Source organism: Pteronotus mesoamericanus, unplaced genomic scaffold (genome assembly GCF_021234165.1).
Source record: "Pteronotus mesoamericanus isolate MK-2021 breed Mesoamerican mustached bat unplaced genomic scaffold, CSHL_Meso_final contig_468, whole genome shotgun sequence".
NCBI lineage: Eukaryota > Metazoa > Chordata > Mammalia > Chiroptera > Mormoopidae > Pteronotus > Pteronotus mesoamericanus.
The window spans coordinates 354,863-374,015 of record NW_026555176.1 but is presented as its reverse complement, the minus strand read 5'-3'; the positions used below and the strand labels follow the sequence as shown (position 1 = coordinate 374,015).

General features: G+C 38.0%; 1 protein-coding gene across 2 annotated transcripts in view; it reads left to right on the top strand.

Annotated features, from left to right (window-relative positions):
* Positions 1-19,153, top strand: part of PARP11 (poly(ADP-ribose) polymerase family member 11) — a 62,327-nt gene that overhangs the window by 26,621 nt on the left and 16,553 nt on the right. Inside the window, exons 2-6 of one of the 2 annotated variants that reach the window (XM_054577951.1) lie at positions 10,936-11,064; positions 11,907-12,027; positions 14,304-14,379; positions 17,450-17,522; positions 17,602-17,732. In XM_054577951.1, coding sequence (XP_054433926.1) covers positions 10,936-11,064; positions 11,907-12,027; positions 14,304-14,379; positions 17,450-17,522; positions 17,602-17,732 — 530 coding nt within the window. The remainder of the gene's footprint in view (positions 1-10,935; positions 11,065-11,906; positions 12,028-14,303; positions 14,380-17,449; positions 17,523-17,601; positions 17,733-19,153) is intronic. The other variant, XM_054577952.1, reaches the window with a different exon arrangement.

Here is a 19,153-nt window from a genome sequence, read left to right as displayed (position 1 = left end):
AAATGCTTGATATGATTTCAGTCTTCTTAAATTCACTGGGACTCTTTTTGTGTCCCAGCATATGTTATCTATCCTAGAAAATGTTTCATGTGCACTTGAAAGAGTGTATATTCTGCTGCTTTGGGGTGAGATGCTCTGAAAATATAAATTGAATTAATCGAATCTGGTGTATCATTTAAAGCTGCTGTTTCCTTGTTGATTTTCTCTCTGGATGATCTATCTATTGATGCCAATGGGGTGTTAAAATCCCTTACTGCATTACTGTTGGTCTCTTTCCTTATGTCCATCAAGATTGCAAGATTCGAGTGCCTCTGTGTTGGGTGCATACATATTTACAAGGGTTCTATCCTCTTGTTAGATTGATCCCGTTATGTAATATCCTTCTTGTCTCATATTATAGACTTTGTTTTAAAGTCTATTTTGTCTGATATAAGTATTGCTACCCTAGCTTTTCCTTTCTTTCTTTCTTTTTTGTTTTCATTTGCATAAAATATCTTTTCCATCCCTTTCAGTCATTGTGTATCTTTCATTCTGAGATAGGTCTTTTGTAAACAGGATATATATGGGTCTTGTGGATTTTTTTAAAAAGTATTTTTATCCATTTGGCTACCCTGTGCCTTTTGATTGGAGAATTTAATCTATTTACATTTAAAGTGAGTACTGATAGGTATTTATTTATTGCTATTTTATTCTTTATAACTCTGTTCCTTATTTTTACCTTCTTCTTTTTTAAAGAAGTCCCTTTAACATTTCTTAAAATACTGGTTTTTGGTGGTAATGAACTCCTTTAGCTTTTTCTTGTCTGGGAAGCTCTTTATTTCTTTTTAAGTTTTAAATGATACGTCTGCTGGGCAGAGTAGTCTTGGTTGTAGGTTCTTGCTTTTCGTGAATTTGAATATTTTGCGTCAATTCTTTCTGACCTAAAAAGTGCCTTCTGAGAAATCAGGTGACAGTCTTATGGTGGTTTCCTTGTAGGAACCTGTCTTTCTGCTTTTAAGATTCTCTCTTTATCTTTGACCTTTCTCATTTTAATTATAGTGTGTCTGGATGTGGGCCTTTCTGGGTTTATCTGGTTTGGGACTCTGCCTTTGCTGGACTTGTGTGCCTTTTCCTTCACTTGGTTAGGGAAGTTTTCAGTCATTGTGTCTTCAAAAATGTTCTGATCCCTTGCTTGCTTTCTCTTCCTTCTGGTACTCCTATGATACAGGTGTTGTTATGCTTGATGTTAGCCCAAAAGTCTCATACTATTCTCATTTTTTTTTCTTTTTGCTGCTCTGATTTGGTATCTTCTGCTACCTTGTTTTCCAAATTGCTGATTCAGTCCTCTGCCTCATCTAACCTATTGTTGACTCCTTTCATATATTGTATTCTTCATTTCTGACTGGTTCTTTTTTATTGTTTCTGTCCTTTTTTTATGTTTACTTTCTCTTTAAGTTCTCACTGAGCTTATCCATTCTTCCCCTAAGTTCCTGGATCATTCTCATAACCATTGTTTTGAACTCTGTATCTGGTAGATTGCTTTCCTCCATTTCACTTAATTCTTATTTTGGGGATTTTTTCTGTTCTTTCATTTGTGGAATGTTTCTTTGTCTCTCTATTTTGGCTGCCTCTCTGTAATTGCTTTTGGGTATTAAGTATATCTGCTGTACTTCCCAGTCTTTGTGAGGTGGCCTTACGTGGTATAGGTCTTGCAGGGCTCAGTGGTGCAATCTTCTTGACCACCTGAACTGGTTGCACCAGGAATTGCCGTTGTGTGGGTTTTATGAACCTTCAAGTTATAGTTGAGTCTTTTATTGCTCTCCATGGGTGGGGTTGACCCTGGGCCTGGCTGTCTATGAGGATCAATCCCAACCACAGCGTACAGGCTGCTGTGTAGGAGCTGACCCTCTTACCGAACAAATGGACCTGTGGCGGGGGAAGCCCAGATGCTATTACCGAAACAATGACACCCCCCTTCCCTGGGGTCCCTCGGTTGTGGGTCCTTTGCCCGCCGCCCTTGGAATTATAGCTCTGGATGACAGAGTTTGGTGAAAAGGAAAGGAACTATTTATTCAAAAGTTGTACAGGTTTGATTAATGGATAAATGTCACCCTTAAACCTCAAAATCCCTTCAAAACAATCACCAGCACACACACCGTCCTGCCTTCCCTGCTTTGCCCAGTTAGATCAGTCAGGCCAGTCAGGACACTGTCCTTCAGAAGAAAAAAAGAACAGAAGTCCGGGGCTCAGCTGGGCAGGCCTCTTGCGGGTCTCATCACCACCCACGGCGTCGCCGCGATCTCCAGCTCTTAATCCATAACCATGTGGCACCTTCTCCCGGCCTCGTAGCAAGAGTCCTTTCTCCCCTCTTTCTTCCCACGTGGACTTCACACTGTTCCCCAGAGTCTGTGTCCCTTTGTCTCATCTGCAGGCCCCTGTCTCTCCTCCTCCTCTCTCCCAGTTACATTCTGTATTAAGTCTTTTTAAACCTTCTTGATTAGCTTTCGTGGTAGGCAAAATAACCCTTTTTGCCAAAGAGGAACAAAGCTATCCTGTTTTTGACATGCAAACTGACTCTCAATGGCCCTGCTCAAGGCTCCCATCCCTCATGGTGGCCCATCCTGGGGTGGGGAGAATATATTTTTCTTGGACACCCCAATCTCTGGACCCCATTACAAATACCCTTTGGGGGGCCCTGGCTGTGCCCCGTTACAACCCCACAAACTGGAATTTATCCCAGCAGAGTTTGTTGCCTGCCACGATCTCCCTTTGGGTGTGCTGCTTGTAGAGCTAATTGGGTTGTGCACTAATGTGTCTGAATCCTGCCACCAGGTGTGCTGGTGCTGGGGCCTCTTGGGAGGGACTCCAGTACAGGTCAGTGTCATGTGCTGCCTGTGACAGAGCCCTGGGCTACCTGTTTGTAGCTACACAGTTGTGTCTGTCTCTGCTCGGCCTGTGTGTGCATGGGAGGGGCTGCATAGCAAAGCTGGCTTACACCAGCATCAAGCCCAGGGGCAGGTCAACAAAAGGCCCAAGGCATCCTGGGATGTGCCTGCTCTTGCTGGCAGCCTGTTAGACTCAGTCACTGAAAGAGCTTCTGGTTGTATACAAATTGGTTGATGTAGGTTCTCAGTGAGTCACCAGTTAGGGGTGAGTGGTGTTCACTAGACTGATACAGATTCACACTGGGACTGAGGTCACTCAACAAAATTCTCTGTACAGCAAAGCCAGCTGCCACCCTCTGGTTGCCCATTGACTTTTGTAGTGGAGCAGGGTCTCAGGGAGTCCTCAGGGGGAGGCCAGCAGAGTTATTGAAGCCCAGGTAGACCAATATTTGGCCATGTGAAGAGAGGGCTCTGCACAAGAACGATAATGTGGGTTGGGCATTTGAGCAAAAACTGGCCCCACCATAGAGCCACACAACTCAGTCTTTCCCTCCTCGAGAGCCTTTCAAGAGCCTGTAGCCAGAGCCCAAGCTGGCCACAGACAGCTGATTCCTCTGCAGGGTGTGAACTTGGGGTGGCACACCAGGAGTTGGGAGGGTGGGGCGTGCTCAACCCAGGAAAGATGATGTCTGTGGGCAGCTTGGGGAGAGACTCAGCGCAGGGCTCCTAGCAGCTATCCCTGCAGCTTTCTCCCCAGAGTCACACAACCCATTCTGTCCTTGCATGACTTCAGTTTGCCCTGATTTGCCTCCTTCCCTCTGCTGGAACCTAGAGTGAGTGGATGAGATTTTCTGTATTGGCCCTTTGAGAGGGCTCCTGTGGATCTAGCAGATTGCTGTCTCTGCCTGGCAGACAGAATCCCATGTGATTTTCATAGCCGGATATTATGTGGACTTCTCTTCCTGGCTCTAGTATTCTGGGCTGGGAAAGCTCGGTGTGAGGTTGAGACCCCACACTCCTCAGTGGGGCCCTTTGCAGCTGAAATATCTCTACAGACTCTCAACCACCACACATGAATATGGGGCCAGGCTTTTTTGTGTTTCCACCCTTCCTATTAGTCTTAATGTGGCTTCTGTAAATCTTTGGTGATGAGACTTTTGTTTAACAGCTCATCTTCTCTTGGTTACTCAGGTTGATTTACAATTTATATGTAATTACAGTTTGAACCTGGGAGGAGGTTAGTGTAACTTCCACCTATACTACAGCTATCTTGAATTTCTGTTGTCTGTCTGTTTTGAATATGGGTATTTTAGTAAGTGTGAAATGGTACTGCCATGTGTATGTGTATATTTAAGTTGTTAGGCACATATTGTTAAAGCAAGTTCAAAAAGCAGTGCAGAAAAGGTTGCTTGTTTCTGCTGCTGAGTTTTCCGTAGTGCCAGAAGTCTCTTATTTGAGGCATTCCAATTCATCCTTGTCAGGCTGACCAGTGTCTGACTTTCGTCATCCAAATGTCCTTCTACTACTTTGGCAGTTTGAAGCAATTTACTCTCCAGGACTTTTGCGAACATGTTAACAGATGCATTAGCTTCCATTCTTTACAGCCTCATAGAATGAGTTGAGAAGTATTCCTTCCTCTTTCAATTTTTGGAGGACTTTGGAAGCATTGGTATTTGTTTTTCATTAAATATTTGGTAGATTTCACCAGTGTAGCCATTTGGGATTAGACTTTTCTTTGTGGAAAGTTTTAAAATTATTAATTTGGTCTCAGTATTTATTTTGGGCCTATTTAGATTTCTCTTCTTCTTGAGTCATTTTAATGATTTGTGTTCATCTAGGAATTTACTTATTTCATCTAAGTATCTGAATTCTTAGGGTATAATTGTCATATTATTACCTAATAATTCTTTTATTTCTGTAAGATTAGTACTGATGTCCCCTCTTTTGTTTCTTATTTTAGTAATTTGATTTTCTTTTTTTCCTTGTCAGTCTACTAAAAGGTTTGTCAATTTTATTTTTCTTTGATTTTCTTGATTTTCTCTATTGTTTTCTATTTTCTATTTCATCTTTTTTTCTTTTATTATTTCCTTTTTGTTTGCTTTGGGTTTAGTTTGCTCTTCTCTTTCTAAAGTGGAATGTTAGTTTTTGATTTGAGATTTTTCTTCTTTTTTAATATTGGCATTTACAACTATAAAGTTTCCTCTGAGCACCACTTTAGCTACATCCCATAAGTTTTAATAGGCTTTTTAATTTTAATTCATCTCAACATACTTTTAAATTTCCCTTGTGATTTATTTTTTGACCCATTAGTTGTTTAGTAGTGTGTTGTTTAACTTCACATATTTATGAATTTCCTAAGTTTTCTTATTATTTATAATTCCATTTTGGTGGGAAAACAAACTTTGTATAATTTCATTCCTTTTAACTCTGTTTCATGAAACTTGTTTCATGGCATAACATATGGGGAGGGGCCAAAAAACTCCAGAATTTATTTATAAAAAATAGTGTATTTATTCTTACAGGCTTAAACTTCAGCCATCCTAAAAGTACTCTCCATTTGATGCATTACACCTATAGAGACCTTTCCCCCACTGCTCAGAACAGTTTTTGAACTCATTGATTTTGATGTCTTTTAGTGCTTCTGTGGTTTTTATATTTCACCTCTTCCACATCCACAAAATGTTTCCCTTTGAGGACTTTCTTCATCTAGGGAAACAAAAAAAGTCACTTGGGGCAAGATCAAGTGAATAGGGAGGGTGGGGCATGAGGGTCATACTGGTTTTTGTCAAAACTGCTGAACACTCACCACAGTGTGGGGAAGTGCGCTTGTAAAGCACCCATCATGAAACGGGCAAACATGTTGAAAGAATCTTCAAAAAAAATTCACTGAAGCCGAATGCAGTCTCTCACAACACCACCCTTTGGTGCACTGATACAGCTGGGTTCCTAGAACACTCACCTAGCAGGGGAAGCCCGTACTAAAAGGGGCCCGCCCTCCATAAGAAATCCCATTTTGGGGGAGGGGTGTCTCTCCTCACATGGTAATATCCTATGGTTGACTATACTCCCAGAAGGGCTCTTGGCTATCCCTTGTTCTCTATATTAAATATCTGCCTGCTTCAGGCTTCCCATAAATTGTTTTTATGAAGATTTCCATTTTTTCTATAGTGTTCTTAGGCCTTAGGTTCTCTTCTTTCTGTTCCAGATAAAGGCATTCCCCTCAGATAGAAATGTGAATCTCTTTGTCCTTATGGCATGCCTTCCCCTGGATTAGAGAACCTCTGTGTCATTGTATCTGGAGCTGGGGCTGGGGCCCACTTTTCCCAGAGTGACACCCCACCCTTTGAGTGGGCACTAGGTGGGAGGGGTGGTGGTAGCCCCTGATCTTCTTGACTTAGTCCTCCCAGCATGAAACTTCTACCCTCTGAGCAAACTGGGATGGTAGCTCTCAAGGCCCAGTCTTCTTTGCCTCTTGTGCCTCCAGTTGAGATTCCACCGAATGAGTGGGATCTGAATGGAAGAAGGGAAATTGGGGCTCTGTGTGCCTGCCCAGAATAGACCTCTGCCCCTCCCAGCTGAAGGGAATGAGAAGCCCCAGCAGCCTGCCCCTCCCAGGGTGAAACTAGCCCCAGAATGGAAGCTGGAAGGAAAAGGAGTCCCTGACTTCTTGGCTGCACGTGCCAGAGGTAGAGCAGCTGTAACACAGAGCTCGTGGGGTGGGGGTAATAGAACAGATCTTGGCTCAAATGCCAGACTCTTGCCTGTTCTGAGATTTAGTAGAGTTTGTTCAGTAAATGTTTTTCCATTTGCTATACGCCCTTAGGACAAATTTCCCGAGACTTCTTTTTTAAAAATAATGTTCATCAGTTAAACTGCAGTTTTGCTGGGGAGAGGGCCCACTGGATCTCCTTACTCTGTCTTTCCAAATGTTCTACCCTGTTTTTAAGCTTTTAGTATCAAGTTTTGGACCTTCTTTCTATAAAAAACAAGCAAGTTTTCCAGACCAAATATGATTTCCTTGAGGTATTATGTTTACACTAACAAAATAAATTATATTTTGTATATTGTGATAAACTTATCAGAAAGCTTTTAACCAGTCTGGAAGGCGGCAGTATATTTTCTTCCATAGAACAGGATTTTGACTTTAAATTCATTTTCCACATAGCCTTTCAATTTGATGATCCAGACTAACTATTCTCAGGCCCCATAAACATTACCTTTGGAATAGATAGCATTATAGACAGGCTTCACCAGCATACTGCACTTGAAAATTTACAAAATGCTCTTCACTTTGTACTAGTAACTCTTTTTCATCATGCTCTGATATGCAGGTGTTATCATTATCTGCCAATTAAAAAGCGGGAAATCAAGGCAGAGTATGTATGGCATTGTGGCTGAACTAATTCATTCAGATGACATTTGTTAATTGCCCCCTCCATGACAGACAACTTACACACATTCCTTTTATTGCTTGTTAGTGTGTTCTAACCTAGATCTATTATTACTATGGTTATAGTATTTTAAAGTTATTAATTTAAACTTGACTACTCTGTGAGCTTTTTGCAGAATCGCCATGCCTTTGGAGGGAACATTTATTGTAGGAAACTGTAAGATTTAGTCTTATGAACTGAGTCTGAAAAGAAAGCCTTAGCATCTGTGAAGCAAAGAAATCAAATTAAGCTTTGGCAACAGAGGAAAGAACGAACGAATTTTGTATATGAAGACGAAGCAGTGGGTGTCGGCAGCTTAGGGAAGAGGTGACACTCAAGAGGCCTTGGGTGTTTCTTTAATCTTTGTATTACTAACTCTATGATTCTAGACAAAATAATTGTAATTCCTCTGCTTTGGATTTTTCCTAACTTTAATTGATCAATACAGTGGAACCTCAGTTCTCAGACTTAATTAGTTCCAGAAGGCTGTTTGAGAAGTGATTTGTTCAAAAACTGAATTGTGCCTGAGAGACGGGTGACTGATCATATAGGTTTTGGCATGAAAGGGTTGTTGGGATGAGAACCGACGTTTTGTTTGACAACCGAGACATTGTTTTTCTGTGAACAACTTGGTCGAGAACCAAAGGTTTAACTGTAACGGCTTCCCCTGCACACTGGGATATGAAGGAAAAAATTAGTGTAAATTGATAGAGAATTTTATAAGATTTGAAATGCTTTAGGAATGTTCAATACAGCAGTACCTGTCTATAGTGCTGCCCTCTCTAAAACAGGGATAAATAAGAATCAGTCCTAGGTCCTACCCAAAGCTGCTGATGACAGGAAGTTCTGAAAGGACTTTTGTAAAACACTTTCACTTATTACCTGGCTTAAAATGTGATCTTAGGGACAGTCTGATGAGGCAAAGCATCCGTGTTGCCTACATGATGTATACATGCAACATGCTGTATTTTTAAAATTCCCTTTTCTAGTAGAGAAAAGATAAAATTCGGAAGCCAAATATTTTTCTTAACTATTACATTCAGAGTCATTCTTCCAAATTTTTTCTGATTATTTTCAGAAGGAAAACTGAAGTTAGGTCTTTCCTTCTTTCTCACAGTAAAATAGCCAAATGATGTGAATGTTAATAGAAGGAAGAAGAAGTTGTGAATAGTTAACATGTACAAATGATCCTAAAATTGAAATCATTGCCTTTATTATGTGGTTAAAATATATAAGGTAAATAATGGGACCTAAACCTGAGGCTCCTGAACTCTATTTTTTATTTCTTAGCAGCCAATCAACTTTAAAACATGAAGGCAAAAAAACAGAAAATAATCAAAAAGCATTCCTTGATGACAGATTCAAAACATGAATAAAAAAGACTAAGTCCCCTTCATTGAGCTCAGGTACTATACTTGGTACTTTACGGCGTTGTCTCTTTCCTTTCTGACAACAACCCAGTGAGGTAGGAGCCTTTAATCTCCATTTTGTGATGAGGAAACTGTGGCTTAGAGAAGGTAATAGAATCTCATCCCAGGTTACACAACTTCCGGAAACATGATGAACATTTAAAATAATGAAAATAAAAACAAATATTTTAAAAATTACTGAAGTGCATATTCTTTTTTTAAAAAATCAAATATATAGGAAATAAAAAGTTTAAAAATCACCAATAACTATACATGTTTGTATGTGTATATATGATTACACACACACACACACACACACACACACGAGGAGGGAGAGAAGGGTAGAGAGACAGATATATAAAAGGTAAACAGTAAGTTGATAGCATTGGTTAACTGTGGAGAAGGTAGGGGAGAAGATAAAAGGAGTTGAAGTATGGAAGTAATGGTCAAAAAAGTCTTTGGCATTATCTTGTGGAGCAAGTTCTCGTTTAATAGTTATATAAACTTGAACTAGTAATTAAAAATCCTTAAAAAATGAGGACAGAAAGCAATATTCCAGTAAAGTTTTATCTTCATTGATAACTTCTCTGCCCTTTCTCTGGTGACTTCCTCTTTATCACAATCTCTACTCAAGAATGTTTAAAACCTTTCAAAGATATTGTGTATATGTTAGTTGTTCAACGCCTGTCCAGAAAATATCAAGCCACGTACTATGAAAAATAGGGACATTTATTGAAGGAGATACAAGATACAAGAAACATTGTACATAGGACAATGATGCCCTCGGTCAAAATAGGCACCTTGGGACCTCACACAGTTCTCCCAGTTGCCTTCAGCTGCCCTGTCATATTTTCCTGAGTCTCACTGATGGTCTGACATCTCTTCCCTTTCAAAGGTGATTTTAGTTTTGGGAAAAGCCAGAAGTTGCAGAGCACCAAATCTGGGCTGTAGTGGGGCTGAGTCACTTGGGTGATTTGATTTTTTGCCAGAAAAAATCTGCAAGAGATGTGATGCATGAGCGGGTGCATTGTTGTGATGAAGCTGCCAATCACCAGTTGCCCATAGCTGCGGCCTTCTGAATCATCCAGATAGTTTCTGTAGAGGAATGTTCCAGCTTAATGCAACATTTGATGCAGATTTGTTACTTTACTTGTTCAGTTGTTTTGAATGCGACAGCCACACAGTACACATGCTCATTCAAAAGCATCTACTACTCCCACTGACTAGGACAGTAAAGTTGTCATTGTTCACACAGGTGCATTGCAGTCCACTCTCCTTGGCTACCAGGCTGTATTGATGTCATGCAAACCTTTCTCACTGGATTAACAATGGTTGGATTTTTTTCCAGGCAGACCTCATGTCGAGATTATGAAATCATTGATAATGCAGTATAAGGCCGTATATCATGGTGGTTAAATACACAGACCCTGGATCCAGACTGCCTGAGTTTGAATCCTGGCTTCTTGACTCTAGGGCCTCTCTGTGCCTCAGTTTCCTCACTTATAAATTTTGGATAATAGTACCTATCTTATAGGGTTGTTGTGAGGCCTAAATGAGTTATTATCTATACATTACTTAGAACAGCACTTGGCACATAGTAAGAGCTATATAAAGGTTACTATTATCCCAACACTCAGAAAAAACTACAATAAATTTTTGTATATCTAGGCAGACTTTCTTGTATATATACATACACATACATTCATGTGGGTAAATATAGATGTATTTTTAATTAAAATTGGATTATATTATTTCTATTTATTGCAACCTTCTTTGTACTGAGCACTATATATTATAAAAATCTTTCCACGCCATTAAAAGAAATTTTTAAAACAAAAATCAGATATATTCAGTCTTAATTAGTTGTGTTAGCATGGACCCTTTTAACCAAATATATGAATGAACATAGGATAGGGCAGAAATTTTTTGGCACTATACTGAGAGTCAGAGAGTGCTTATAGAGGTTGATACAGCTTACTTAAATGGTTGAATGGGCATTGATATAGCCTACCTAAGTGTATCATTATTTGTTTTATTTGGTGAGCACTGTTATTCAACATTTTTAAATGTCTGTCTTCAGAACTAATGTACAACATAGAATGCTACTTTTGAAGTGTCACTGGGGGAAAGGCACTTGGAATATAATTCTTTGTAAGAAGAAAATAATGTGTAAAAAGTACATCAATTGTTAGAAAACAAACATTTCTTTCCTACCTCTTTCTGCCGTTCCAGGAGATGTTTCACAAAGCCGAAGAATTCCTATCCAAAACTGCAGATAGTGAGGTGGATGAGATGGACACATCAGATACCCAGTGGGGCTGGTTTTACTTGGCAGAATGTGGAAAGTGGCACATGTTTCAGGTATTTCCTTTCCTTAAACATAGCAGAAGGGATTTAGATCCACTCAATGTCATCTTGCTGATTGATAAAATGAGTTATGAGCAAACCTGAAAGAAATCAAAACCTAAGGAAATCAGATAGCTTAACTAAAGAAAAAGTTAGAAATTCTTCTAGTCCTTTTCCTTTTCTTTTCCCCAGGTTTTCACAATACTTTATTTAGAAGAAACATTCTGTGTTTACCGTGTGTACAGGAGGCGATTATGACTGAGAGTTGCCTGGTATCAGTACGCCTGAGCAACCCCAGGTTTGCTTTGGTGGGCAAAGAAAGGGAAGAGAGCAGCCCATACTAAACACCTTCTGTACACCAGGTATTATGTTAGGTGGTGTACAGATGTTTTCTCCTTTATCCTCATAACAACTTCAAAGCAGATGTTGGCACTCGGCCTTATGGTCAAAGAAAGTGAAGTTCAGAAGAGTTAATGTAATTTGTCCAGAGTCGCACAGCTAATGATTAAAGCTTGTGGCCTTTTATTATTATTTTTTAACTCACAAAGCCACTTAAAGAAGATTTAATTTTTGAGCCACTTAGGACATGTAACTATTGTCATAATTTGTGACAATTGTAATAATTTCGGAAAAGGCATTTTAACCACTTGTTGAAGTTTCTTTGCTGTAAATCATTGAACTATTTTTAACATGCTGACTTAGCTGTGACTCCCCCATTGTATAGGGAGCTAGAACAGGCAATGAGTTAAGTTTTCCTTGCTACACTGTCCTCTGTCTCTGTGACCACAGTACCACCTCTGTGGCCAAGCCATTAATGTGAACAGCTGGTAAATGAAACTTTCTGGTTTGTCTTAAAGCCGGATACCAACATTCAGTGTTCAGTTAGCAGTGAAGACATCGAAAAAAGCTTCAAAACAAATCCTTGTGGCTCCATTTCTTTTACTACTTCCAAATTCAGCTACAAGATAGACTTTGCAGGTATGTTTTTTCCCCCTAATAGTTGTATGTTTTTAGTATACTATATAGTAAAATTTATAGTTCTGAAGATCAGGGTTAGTTGATAACATTTGTAAACGGTGAAGTAAATCCTTTTTGAAATACTTAAAAATACCTCTATAAAAAGTCAAGATTAAAATCTTGAGCAACATTGTCTTTTATAAAGGATTATCTATATGCTTCTAGGTACTAATGTGTTTGGACATGGTCATATATTCATGTAATGCTTCTCTTCTAATGAATAGAAACACTTTAAGCTATTGTTTTATTCATCATCCCATCAGTCTTTTGAAATAGATAAGAACCTTTTTATTTTAATGATCAGTCTGAGAAGCTACGTGACAAAGTTGGTGATAGTTTTAAGACCGAAGTTCAGAAGAATGACCTACCTCTTGGTGCCTTTGCCAGAAACCTATCTCTTTAATGGACATAGCCTTCTGCCATTTTCTGATTTCAATGGTTCTTTCACAGATTAGCAGCTAATCTGGAAATCAGCCGCACTTTGGATTTTATTCATGATATAGGGCATGTTTTGGGGTATCCCACGAAAAACCTGTTATATTCTACCCTCTCACTTTGAAGCTGCTATACTCCCAGCTGTTTGCTACTTAGAGGCAAACATGGCCTGGGGAAGCTGTCTTAAGAAGAATGCATTTTGGTTGCTACACAGCCCAGTCCTCTTAACGTTCTTCCCAGTTTCTGTGAGTAGTGCCTTTATGACAGTTAATAGTGTGTTGTTGTAGAGTAGGGTGGTGAAACCTTAGGAAATTCCTTGGATGAGCCAAGGCCCAGAAACGGTGAAGGGGGTTTGTCCAGTGAGAGGGTGGTGCAACCGAAATGATTGTTATCCCCCCCAAAGTTTTTTTTTTCTTTTGTTTAATCAAGAATCTAACCATTAGATTCTTACGCCTGACTAACCATTACTTTTTTTGTATGGCATTAGACAAATAAGCTGCCTGCCTTTAAGGGGGCCCTGACATTTGTCTTCCTCCTACAGTCTAGACAGAAGGTATCTGATAGATATTTTAGCCTTGTATACAAGGGCCAGCTTTGAAGCAGGACTGAGACACACTGATATGCACAGACATCACTCCTGGAGAGGATGAAGTTTATCAAAGCATTTGGTAGATAATTCAGCAAGCAACATGTTTCTGAACAAATATTTTCTAGTAAACTCTATTTTGGGGCTGTTTATGAAAACTTTTAAAAATCAAGTAGGAGTCACATGTAATAACTCAAGTTCCCCGATCCTCTGTGTCATGATCATTTCAGAAGTATAAGTATTAGCATTTCATACGTACTATTTGCAAAATTAGTCCTAATCGTTTTGCCATAAGCCAGCTCAGTTTCTCTCTATAAAAATGGTAAAGAGCAAACTCAGAATGAGACGGCATAGAAGACACCACAGATTTTGCAATGTGTGCTGAGATCTTGCTTTTCCCTGCACAGTGGTAATGCCAGTATGTACAGACTCCAGAATATAGAAAGGGCAGAGCATACTTTATACAGCATTTGCCTGCGTGGGTGAATCCCTTTATTTTGTAATGGAATAATGCCAATTAATAAGATAAACTGACTAGAATCTCACATTAAGACTTGGTATTCAACTTTGTGGGAATGAAGAAATGGTCCTAGTAAATACTGCCATCGCTGAGGCATAGATGAAAGAAGAAAATGATACCTTTAGTTAATTAGCTGTTTATCACTAGAATCTCTTAAGAAAGTATGTACTGAGTCTAGCTAGGTTTTCTATGTTTTGGTTTAGGTATACAATTTAAAGAGGAGGCCAGAAATATACAAATTTTTGAAATTCTGTGAATTGTGCCAGTTTTATAATGGTAATGTATTTTTTAAATCATTTCCAAAATTTTTGGAGAAATCAACCTATATTTTCCTCTTAAGCCACCTAGAATATTCAGTACTATAATTCCTTTCTCCTTCCAGTACTCTTAATTTTCCTAAGTGTAGAACTCTTCTAGTTTAATGTCAGAAAGGAATAGACCCTGCATACTGAGCAGCATTTGAAGTTTGCATTCTTTTGTATGGGCGTAGATCCAGCAATGAAGCTGTCCTCCCTGAATAGTACTTTTATGACATGCTAGATACATAGGTAGTAAAGTATCTTTAATACACTAGGTTTGTCAGCTACTCCCAAAGCTCTGTGATTCCTGATTGTGTAGGCGGCTCTACATCTTTGTGACAATTTATAGCACAATATGTTTCTATAACTTATCTAACATCTTTGTCTTTTTATGCAGAAATGAAGCAAATGAATCTCACCACTGGAAAGCAGCGCTTAATAAAAAGAGCCCCCTTTTCTATCAGTGCTTTCAGGTACTGTAAAGAGCATAGCGGCAGAAAGAATGAGCTTTTTCTTTCTCTGTATTAATATTTGACAGAGGAACCAATAGGCTGAAAATATTTTGGTAGGTTATTTAATGATCTTAATATTAATCCTTCATTACTGAATTTCACCTTGGTTGATGAAATAGCAATATAATTATTTTCTGCCCATGTTGGGTTTCCTGTTATCCTTTTAATTTCACTTTGTATGTTTATATTTTTCAGTTCTTTAGAACAGTTTGCATGGTAGTTAAAAATACCTTATAGTCTCTGCTTTGCATACTTAAAATAACCTACTTAGGTACTTTTGAATTAACTTGGAAATACTCTTAAAGAACCATCCAGTTATTTGGGCCATAAATCCTAAACAATTACCACTCTTTTCCATCTCTTCTGATCCCTACTGGGCACTCCTAGAAGTATGTTCAAGTCTGCAGTGACAGGGGACAGCAGGGTGATGGGGCAGCGGCCCTGCTGCTTGTTCCTTGTTACAGGTTTTCTTTTTTTCTATTTCTGGACTTGTATGGCCTGAAAAGTAGTATAAATGCCAGATGAGAATACATATTTTGTATTACTGTGAATGGAATTGAGGGGAAAAATCTTACAGTGTGTCTATTTCCTGGAATGAGTCCTCCAGCAATTTTTGACATTCTTGCTGCCCAAAGAATTTAAAATGAAACAACAACAAAAATGCTAGCATGTGAATTTTAAGAGATACCCCTTTGCTCTTTCCAAGGAGATATTTTGGAAGAATTAGATTAAGGAATGAAAAATATTACGTTTCTATCAGTTTCATGAGACTTTGGCTTATATTTTAGCATCCTGATTTAAAAGTTATTTAAGTACTTATGTAATGAATGTTCTGGTACTTCTATGGAATGTAGAAAATATTATTTCCTTGCCAACTGTATCAGATCCTCATTCTCAAGTACAAGGAATAGAGTAAGGAATTACTTATCTTCAAAGAGTGTGTAATCTGGTAGAAAAATGAGACATAATAATGGAAAATGTTATTGTAAAGGCATATCATTATAACTGGTATATTTTGATGGGGAGAAGAAACATAGTGTTTATTCTCTCACAGACGATACAAAACACAGAACAAAGACAGGAGAGGGAGAGAAAGAACCAGAATAGAGGATAATAAGCTAGATAGGGAAAGAGGAAGAATAGGTGGGGTACAGAAGAGTGATGAAGATGAGTATGTGCTGATAGAGAAATGCTAATTTATTTATTTCTGGAATATATTGTACATATGTACATATATTCATTTATGTATTCATATATACACATATTTATTAAATGTATTATTTATTACAAGAATTAATACATGTAAGGGGAATGGTACAAATTTTCCACTGTCAAGGAATTAACAGTTATCTAAGGCTATGGGAAACAAAAATTTAAAAAATATAAAACCTTTTCTATAGCTAAAAGATACTTTAGGCAAATTTTTTTAAAAAAACTGGGTATACTGTTGTCACTCACTATCACAAAGGGTTCATCTCTATAGTATATGAAGTACTTCTATGAATCACTAAGTATAAAACCAACAACCCCTTGAAAAATGAGCCAACAATTTGAACAGTTCATACAGCCTCACTCAAGAGAAATACAAATTATATCAGACTATTTTTTTACTATCAGATTGACAAAAATTCAAAAGTTTGATAACACGCCTTTTTGGTGAGGTTGGAAAATTGGCATTCTCTTATTTTTCTGGTGGAAATGTCAATGAGTACAACCTTCAGGAAAGGCATTTGATTGGTATTTGTCAAAATCCTGAATAAATACATTCTTTGAGAAATTCCATTTCAAAGATGTCATCCTACAAATTGGTGGAGGCATATAATGACAAGTGGACAAACTAGTTCCTTGCAGCATTCTTAACAGTAGTAAAAGGTGTAAAAACCTGAATATCTTGAATAGGGGACTTGTTAAGTAAATTATGGTGTCTCCATACCATGGAATTCTATGCATCTGTAGAATAGAATGCCTTCGGTCTTCAATCAGTATTTTTGGAGTGTCCACCATGGGCCAGGCTCTATGGTAAGGACTGGAAAAAAGGACATACTCTCTTTACTGATGTGGAAAGATCTCTAAGAATGTAGTAAGTAAAAAATAAAAGCTGCAAAAGACATATGTCTTATGCTACCACCTGTGTGTGGGGAAAAATCGGCTTACATTAACCTAAAGAAGTCCTGGAAGAGTACCCAAGAAACTGAAAACAATGATTACTGGAGTTGAGGCAAGAGGTGAGAACTGGAGACCAAGGACTGAAGTGGCAGGGAAACTATCCACTGCTTACTTTTTTAAATACTTACTAATTCTTAAATCATATGATTGTATGATCTTTTCAAAGCTGAAATGAGTTCTTAAAAATTAAGCTAAAGAGAAGCTTGAAATTTATAATTTCTTCCAGTCACCTCTAGTCACCAGAGAGGATTAATATGTCAGTGTTGGCCTTTTGCCATTGAGCTCCCCAAGATCACTACGTTTTTCTGTGTTCACAACCAGTGGCTTAAAGATGGTAGATGGTTTTTTAAAAGTTACTGATTGACTGTACTAAGTAAGTTAATGTGAACTTTGTAGGGGAAGAGTGGGCAATAAACAGAAAGGTTTAGGTTTGATCTTGAAGGACATCGAATGTATGGTTTGGGGGTTTTGATTTTATTTACTAGGCAGAATAAATCTTTTTAAGAGTTATTTTTTAAAACAAGGGACTTTATTTTCTTTCTGAAAATTTCTTTACCTAAAATCTTCCTTACATTTTAAAGAAATTCTGTACAATTCAGAAAAAAAAACAAAAAAAAAATTAAACAGTTTTTGAAATTTTAATATGATGTAGGGCTAGATGTTCTCCATCAAAGTTCTCAGTTCTCAGTTCAGCACCTAAAAAGTAGTGTACAAGGAGACAGCCAATAAATATTTTGAAATAAAGAAACCAAGGGTTACACTTAATTGCATTTGTTGCACTATCCCAACATGAAAATTCAGCTTTGAAGAAAAGTCTAAATCACTTACAGATTCTAATATTTTGTTTTGTTTTTGCTATTTAAAGTTATATCTGTGAAAATGAGGCTATCCCCATGCCACCGCACTGGGAGAATGTGAATACTGATGTGCCCTATCAGGTAAGACCAGAACTGACTGAATATACTGCCTTAGAGGTGAAAAAGGACTCCAATAAAACTATCAAACTTCATTTTCCAGCTTATTCCTTTGCACAGTCAAACACACGAATATAATGAAGTTGCTAGTCTCTTTGGGAAAACAATGGATCGCAACAGAATTAAAAGAATACAGAGAATTCAAAACCTAGACTTGTGGGAGTTCTTTTGCAGGTGAGACAGTTTCTAATCTGAACCCTCTCCTTGACCTCTAAGACTTTTGTAGTAGCGATGATAGTAGACTACAAGTGTATTAATTGTATTAATTTTCACTGCTGCTGTGTGTTTTTCTCTTGCAATGTTTCAACCTGGTCTCTTAGCTCTCTTCAGCATTCTCAGGAGGTAACAAGAGAGCTGCTCTGTAAGTAAATGCAAGGCATTGCTGATTGTAATGCAGTGTTAGAGGTCAGCCTCCTCCACACACTCCTATAAACTCTCCTTTCCAGGTTTGGAGCTGTGCATCTTGGCTTGATCAGCATTGCAAAGGAATCTGGGGAGCTGTTCAGTTTTGATGATATGATTTGTTGGCTCAGACTTTTATGTTGAATTACAACTCTATGAAACATTGTTGAATTTCTTTTTTAACAATTACGCTATCTTGCCTGCAGTCATTTCCTTGTTTAGTATTGATGGCCATTGTAAGAAAACATACCTGCCAGTTTCTTGTTTAGCCCAAAGTTGATGTTGTAGATTTAAAATCTCAATTTATTATTCAAGTTGGGTTGGAAATTGCTCCTTGGATTGCCCACTGTTCACTTAACCTAAAAATAAAGCCCATTACAAAAACTGAAAGGTATTCTCCAAATGAATCTGTATTTTTTAATAACAAGTAGTGCCTAAAATATATGATTTTCTGAAATATTTTTATTAAATTTGTATATGAGATTTGTTGTCTAATGTTTGTAATCTAAGCAGACCTTTAATACGTATTCAGGAAAATTTTAAATAATGGGGTTTAATATAACAAATCTCTAGGTAGCCATCACACTGATTTAACATTTATCCAGATATATCACATGTAATCTATGTCCTTTTTTGCTATTATTGTTATTGCTGAAATGTTTTAAATCAGATCCTATACCTTAACTCCTATCATTCTTGAAAATCAGGCTGACTTTTGTTTGTTAATGATACGTGGCATTCTTTCATATTTCTGGTGAGTTACTTAATATGGCTCAAGAAAATTTCAGGTTTTATTCTCATAAGAGTTTATATTATAAAACAAGGGGTTTTCAGCTTATATTCTCTATAGTCTTGAATCTTTGGACCAAGCCAACTGTTATTTTGTCATCTCCCTGAGGAACAAAGATAACCAAGTCAATTTCATTGTCCTGTAATCTAACTCACTAAACAGGCAGTGAGGCCCACATTGAGTCCATCATACATCAGTTTGCATGTTCTCTAGGCCTTTCTTACTTCCTCCCTTCTTTTAAAAATATGTTTCAGCCCCTACTTTGTGACAGGCTTTATTCTAGGCACTTGGGATATAACAGTGTATACGACCATAGCTTAGACAAGGAGCCAGGCCAGTGAACCACAAAATGTTGGGGGGAGGTGTCACAGGTGTATGTTCATGATACAGTCTTTCCTATAAG